At 58.3% G+C, this 7,381-nt stretch overlaps 1 protein-coding gene across 1 annotated transcript in view; it reads right to left on the reverse strand.

The window, feature by feature from the left end:
• Window positions 1-7,381, reverse strand: part of SHANK3 (SH3 and multiple ankyrin repeat domains 3) — a gene marked incomplete at its 5' end in the record, with an annotated part of 45,365 nt that overhangs the window by 24,148 nt on the left and 13,836 nt on the right. The window contains 3 exons of the mRNA XM_024737388.1: window positions 222-304; window positions 498-573; window positions 6,262-6,375. Of these exons, the coding sequence (XP_024593156.1) occupies window positions 222-304; window positions 498-573; window positions 6,262-6,375 (273 nt within the window). The remainder of the gene's footprint in view (window positions 1-221; window positions 305-497; window positions 574-6,261; window positions 6,376-7,381) is intronic.

Consider the following 7,381-nt stretch of genomic DNA (forward strand, 5'->3'; position numbering starts at 1 on the left):
GCAGGGGTCCTGGGAACCAATGAGGGAAAGGACCCGCTGCCTCCTACCAACATCCCAAACCAAGAATACAGAGTCACAGCAGGGAGAGGAAGCGGGTGGGGGAGAAGAAAGGGGGGCAGGGGCGCGGCAGGAGGAGAGCAGAGGAAAGGAGCAGAGGCAGGACACAGAAGACACCCCGAGTGGTGCACAGCCCTTGACAGCCGGGTACCCCGCTCCGTTACCTTTGGCCCCCCGGAGCACAAAACCAAAGCCTTCGTGGTCCCGTTTCTGCAGGACAGCCACCTTGTCGTCGATGACATAATCGCTGACAGAGGAAAACAGAAAGGTGAGGAGAACCCTGCCGGGAAAGCACGTGCCCCAGACAGGACCCCACGGGCACGGGCACAGCCCACCCTGGGAGCTGTCCTTGGACTCACCCGGGAGGCCTCCCTCCACATCTGACGCTCCATCGCACGCGTGCCCACCCTCGCCCGCCTGCCCACCTGCCCCACCTGTACCTGTGCGCAGAGAGGCTGTCATAGGAGCCCACCGTGTAGTGGCGGAAAAGTCGCTTCGTCCGGTCCTCCCGGGTTTCTGAGGGGAGGTTCAGGAGCTGACGGAGGGTCTCATCCTCCAAGTGGCGTGAACCGCCCCCTGAACGACGCCGGTCACCAGCCGCACGCGTGCGCACACGCACACGCACGCACGCTCACGCACACGCCCCTGGCCTGCTAGTGCCCGCATGGAAGTGGGGGGTCCGAATCCTGGGGTCCTGGGCCCAGCGGTCCTAGGTGAGAAGGCTGAGGGGACCATGCAGGAACTCTTGCCTCTAGGGGTCAGGGTCCAGACGGGGGCAGGAGCTGTGGCTCATCTTTCTCCTGAGTGGCTGCACACAGCAGACCGGACAGGGCCAGGGCCAGGGCAAGCACAGAGAGAGTCAGCAAGCCCCCAAACTAAGGGCAGAGAAGGTGTGCGCACGCACACGTGTGGCCTGGAGTCACGTGTAAGTGCTGTGTTCATACAGGCGTGTCTCTGGGACCTGCAGTCACGCGCAGGTGCTGTGCTCATACGTGTGCATGACCCACAGTCATGCGCAGGTGTCACGCGACATACCCCTGTGAACTGGCACTGAGGTGGCCCTGTGTCTTCAACGTACCCCTCACCACAGAGACGCTCATCCCCATGGGGTCCTTTGCTCCAGACCCCACCTCTGCGTGGGCAGGGAGGGGGTCCATGTATGGGGGGCTAGGTCCCCCTATCCTGCTGTCACTGCATCCCACAGAGCTTTATCCCCATCTGTACTCTTGATCTCAGAGTCCCTCACAGCCACTGCAGAGCTGCCCCACCCTCGGCCTCGCTGATGTCCTGCAAGCCTGCAGGTTCCAGTCCGCACCTCCAGTCACGACCCTCCCTGCTCCAGGCTTACCTCTCCAGCTGCCTGTACACGTACACTGGATTTTCTGGTACCCTCGCACCCACTCCTGGCCCCCAGCCCCCAGCACCTCTGTCTCCAGCTCCACCACCACCTGTAATTTCACCCCTCAGCTCCTCCCCCCTTCTCTACCAGCTTAGCATTCCTCAAGAGCAATTTATTCATTCAACAAGTACGTACTGAGCTCTTACTACGTACCAGGCTCCAAGAATGGAGCAGAGAACAGAACGAAGCCCCCCTACCCTGCAGAGTTTACAGGCTAAACTGTACAGATGAAGAGAGAGAGGAGACGAGAAACAGGTACACACAGAACGTGTAGAATGCTGGTAAGCGGTAAGAAAAAAGGAAGCCGTTTGGTGCGCTGCAATTCTAGGTGGTCACATGAAGGCCTCCCCAGGAAGGGAGAGGTGAACAAAGGCACGAGGACGTAAGGGAGCAGCCCTCCGTGTGGGTAAAGGCTTTCTGGGACAGTGAACAGCCTGGGCAGCTGGGGCGGAGGGAGCAAGAGAGAGAGCAGGAAAGGAGGCCCGAGAGGGGACCTATGATTCTGACGACTGTCTCCTCCACTAACTGTAAGCTCCTGAGGGTAAGGACCATGTCGCAGTTGTTTCTGTGATCCTAGCACCAAGCACAGCACCTGGCACACAACAGGCGTTCCAAATGCCAACTGGAAGGACAGACAGGTGGACAAAGGAGGGGAAGGGTGGACTGGGTCTGCTAGGTGGGTTGATGGATGAGTAGATGGATGACAGGATGGGTGGGTGAGTGAAAGCATAGATGGATGTAAGAGTAGACAGAGGGGACTTCCCTGGTGGAACAGTGGTTAAGAATCCGCGTGCCAATGCAGGGGACACGGGTTCGATCCCTGGTCTGGGAAGATCCCACATGCCGCGAAGCAACTAAGCCCATGCGCCACAACTACTGAGCCTGAGCCCTAGAGCCCGCAAGCCACAACTACTGAAGCCTAGAGCCCGTGCTCCACAACAAGAGAAGCCACCACAATGAGAAGCCCGCACACTGCAACAAAGAGTAGTCCCCGCTCACCGCAACTAGAGAAAGCCCGCGCACAGCAACAAAGACCCAGCACAGCCAAAACTAAATTAATTAATTAGTTTTTAAAAAAATAGTAGACGGAGGGACTTCCCTGGTGGCGCAGTGGTTTCAGAATCCACCTGCCAACGCAGGGGACACAGGTTTGATCCCTGGCCCGGGAAGATCCCACACGCTGCAGAGCAACTAAGCCCGTGCGCCACAACTACTGAGCCTGTGCTCTAGGGCCCATGAGCCACAACTACTGAGCCCGCGAGCCACACTACTGAAGCCTGCGGGCCCTAGAGCCCACGCTCCGCAACAAGAGAAGCCACCGCAACGAGAAGCCCGTGCACCTCAACAAAGAGTAGCCCCTGCTCACCGCGACTAGAGGAAGCCTGCGTGCAGCAACAAAGACGCAACGCAGCCAAAAATTTAAAAATTTTTAAAAAAGAGTAGATGGAGCAGTGGCTGGATGGGAAAGAAGAGCTCCTGTTAACATCAGAAGACACAGGTATCAGGAAAAGTATTGATCTGGATTTCAGAACCCTGCCACTAACTTGTGTGATTCTCAGTATGTTCGACAGTCCCTTTTGGCCCTCTCCGTATAAAGCAGGAAAATTCACCTTGGAGGCCCCCTAGGTTCTGATGGCCTATAGTCTGATCTCACTGGCACCGTCCCCAGTGCTCACACCCTCTCCTCCCTCTGCAGCACACCTGCACCCACCACCCTGCCGTCCCCAAAGCCAGAGCAGGCCAGGCCTCTCCTCACCTCCACCACACCCTTCTCCACGCTGACCCAACTTCGGAAATGTTCACGGTGCCTGCCTGCAGAAGGACCCCTCCCCCAAAAAAGACCCTCTGCAGATCACTGGACTCCTATTTTTATATTTATCGACCAAACACAAATTATTACATAACGCAAATGAAAACACACAGCATGCCCCCCCCCACCCCCAGTACTGGAAAGAAAGGGGGAGGAGGGAGGATGCCAGCCAGAGCCATAGCTTTGGTGTTCTGTGCCAGCCTCCAGGATGCCCAGGGCCGCCTCCCCACTCCCTCCCCTCACAGCTCAACTCTCCCTGCTTGCAACTGCTCCTTTCACCCAGATGGGTGCCGTGGGAGCCTTGCTCTCTGCTGACCCTGGGCATCGGCCTGGCCCACACGTGTTGGCAGTATCCCCTCCTTGGCCTCTAAGTCCCTTCTCTGTCCCTGCTCCAGTCTCAGAAACAGATCTTTCTTTGGATCTGGGCCTGTTGGAAGCAGGTTCCTGTTCCTGGGCTGCCCTCTCGCCTCTGGCAGAACTCAGCCCCTGGGTCCCAAATCAGAGACTCTGCCCAGAGCAGCTGGCGGCCGGGCCTGCAGGTAAGGACAGAGGTTATTCCCACCCCCTCCCAGCAGGCAGCCCCCGCAGGCCTGTCTCCCTGCCCATCCATGAAACACTCCCATCTACCCAGGTACCTTCTGACACTTTCAGATGACAAACCCCAGAGCCACCCCTGTCTAGGAGCCCCACCACTGCCCGGAGGCCTATAGCTCCTTCAACAGGTTGCTCTGTGTCGTCTCCCTTCTCTATGACTCCAGTCCAGCCCTGCCCATCCCGTCTCCGTCTCCCTGCTTTGCCCTGCCTGGGCCATCACCCTAATCCTAAATGACCAGCACGATCAGGACAGCGCCCCCCAGACGCCTCCTGCGACACCGCCACAAACTTTAGCCCCTAGTCCCAGGACGCGGGACCAGCCCTCACACTCCCCACTCCAGCCCTGCCACCCGCCCCTCAACGCACAGGTTCGCTCAGCCAGAGCCCATGAAGCGTGGCAGCTACAGCACAGACCCTGCAGCCCACTGCCTACACTGCAAACAAGACTCTGCTCCTTGGGCTGCGGAACAGAACCCTCCTAGAGATGAACTAACAACAACTGTCCCCACCTCCCAGGCATGCTGGGACAAGTCAGTGAACTCTTAGAGGTAAGAGAGCTTAAAACCCAGCCAGGCATCCTGACACTGCTTGGAGCACACTGGGTGCCAGCACGTGTAGATCTAGAAGGCCATGCCGTGCCCTGGCCAACAGGCTCTGCCCCCACCCCCATCATGCTGACCACCTAGATGGTCCTAGAGATCCTTCAAGGCTTAGCTCAAACAACACCTCTGCTTTAAAGGCCCCCGGACTCCTTCAGACCGACCCAGGGAGGCCCCTGTGCTCACGCCTGTCACAGCCATGCAGTGTGCCCGCCTGCCCCTCGCTAGGCAGAGAGCCAGCCCCTGTGACCCCAGCTCCCAACACAGGGTCCAGCGCACGTCAAACACCTAACAAACACGGGCTGTTCTCAAATTCCAACTCCAGTCCAGACCTCCCTTCCTTCCTCCCCAGCTTCAGACTCAGCTCCAACTGCCCCTGGACCCGCAGAGTTCTCAGACCAGAAGGTTCTCAGAACCTTCATTGCCCACCCTATAGGGGCCCACAGGACCCACTCCCTACGCAGGTCTCGAGGCCCCTCCTTCCCCTCACCTCTCCTGTCCAGTTGGCACCAGAGCCCAAACTTCCGAAACCACTCCCCACCTCAACATACCACCCCACCTGCCCACAATGGGCAGAATACAGGATGTCGTGTCCCTCCCAGGCTCCCAGCCGCAAGGAGAGCCGTCAGGGTGAGGCGGTGTGAACAGCCAGGTATGAGAGTAAAGGCTCCGTTGTGAAGCAATTATACTCCAATAAAAATAAATAAATAAGTAAAACTTAAAAAAAAAAAGTAAAGGCTCCTGATCAGGAGTGGATCAGCGGCCACACTCCTGCTTCCCTGGGCTCTGCCACACTCCACCCAGGGCAGGGGTCCAGGCCACACAGGGGTGGGCTCCCCTGGGGAAACCCGCAACCCAGGATAAGGGAGCACAGCAACCCTGGGTCTGAGCCCTTCATGTGCAGAAAGACAGAGGTATGCACCCTGGGTCCCGACACACCACTAGTGACCACCACTTAGCCACCATTCAGGAGGGGGCTCCCTTGTCCCACCAGCTCTCGGGGCCAGAAATAATACCTGCGGGTCGAGGGGCCTCCTGGGTGCGCAGTCAGCCCTGGCTGGGGTCTTGAAAGGACCAGCCGCTCCTTTCCACTGGCAGGACCACCTCAGATCCCAACTCCCAGAGGGGTCCTTCCTGGAGGTTCAGGTGGTGAGCAGGGTTGGACCGAGGCTGCTCACCAGCCCCAGGAGCCACGGCCTTTGCCCTCACGTCCTCCCTGCAGGCTAAGGATGCAGCCATCCCCCACCTGCTGCCCTCAGACCATCCTGGCCCCAGGGCACCCATGACAGCCCCTCTGGGCCCAACTGGCCTCATTTCCTTTTGGCTGGCCCAGGCCTCCCTGCACTGCCCACTTGGACAATCTGTCCACTTTGGAAAGATGCCTCTTTTCTCATACTGACCTCTTTACTTGTCTGCCAGCCACACAGCAATCACACACTCCAAGCACCCAGCATTTCTGTGAGAACCATGTCTGGGAAGGGTTGTGGTCACTGAGAGCCACATGTGGGATCACAGACCGGTGCACGTTCATACGTGTGCGTCCCATGGGCGCGCACGTCACACGTGTCTCCACAGCTGTCCAGGATCCAGATGCACACGTGTGTGTTGGTAAGTAAGTATGGGGTGAACGCGTGCCGTGTCTGTCATGTACACGAGTTTGCACCTACTTCGAACGTGTGTTTGAGTTTGTTCTAGTCTTTTCTCTGTGTACACAATGAGGATCCGCCTCCAAGCAAGACCAACGGGCAGCTGGAAGGGGCGGCACCCTCAGGGGCCACCCAGGGGACGTAGGGGTCACTCACCGTGCCGCGTGTCATACTGTCTCATCTGCACCTCCTCCACGCAGTCAGCCGGGAACCAGCCTGTGCGGCCTTTCACGGTCCCCTCCCAAAAACCGCCCTCCCCAATGCTGAGCACTGGAGGGACAGAAGCCAGACGGGCTGTCAGGGCGGAGGAGGGCGGCCGGAGGGCCACACCTCTCCCACCAGCACCACCAGCCCCACCCCACCTCCACCTCCTCGGGCTCAGGCTCTGCCCACCCACCCTTCACGTCTCTCCTTCCCTTCCCGTCCCTTCCTTCATCCTCCTGTCTTTTTCCCTGGGAAAATTTTGGGATCCACACAGAAGACAGAAAAGAACAGATGGGCACAGCACAGGATGGGCATGTGGGGGACAGAGAGATGCACAGATGGACACACTCGAGGGGGGGACAGGAGGCAGAGGTAGGGACCACAATCCTACTCCTGCCCTCCCAGCTGACCCCTCTCCTCCCACCTCTTCAACCAACCCCCAAGCAACCTTGCTCTGTCGCCCACCCCAGGGGTCACGGCCAAGAGCTCAGGGTCATTGGATTAGGCCACATGATGGGCCATGGAGAGCTGACCCTCGCAACTGTGTCTTTCTTAGGCTCCACGGGCAGAGAGCGCTCATGAGGTGAGGACCCCAGTGATGACAGAGACACTCGTAATGCAAGGAGCTTGTCGTGGCACAGGACCCCCTCATCACAGACACCCACATTAACTGTCACATATACCCCCAGAATGGCAGAGAATTCCCACATATCACAAGCGTTTCCAGTGAAGAAAGTCCCAGAAGTGACACAGGAACCCCATAATTCAAGGAAGCTCTGTAATAGGATAAGGTCCTACGAACACAGAGAACCCCACCACCACCAGCCCCGACCATGACACAGAAACACCCCCATGACGAGAGGAGCTTCTGTTGTGACACGGAAAACCCAAAATGACAGAGGATGGAGAGGGACCCACGACAGGAACCCCGTAAAGACTGACACCCCTCCCTGACAGAGCCCTTCACAGTGACACAAGGAATCCCCAGTGGCAGATGCAACCCATAATGACCACGGCGACTCAGAGTTCCCAGGGACACCCCTAATAACAGACGCCCCAAAATGGCATCAGT

This window comes from Neophocaena asiaeorientalis, unplaced genomic scaffold (assembly GCF_003031525.2).
Source record: "Neophocaena asiaeorientalis asiaeorientalis breed wild unplaced genomic scaffold, Neophocaena_asiaeorientalis_V1.1 scaffold242, whole genome shotgun sequence".
Lineage (NCBI taxonomy): Eukaryota > Metazoa > Chordata > Mammalia > Artiodactyla > Phocoenidae > Neophocaena > Neophocaena asiaeorientalis.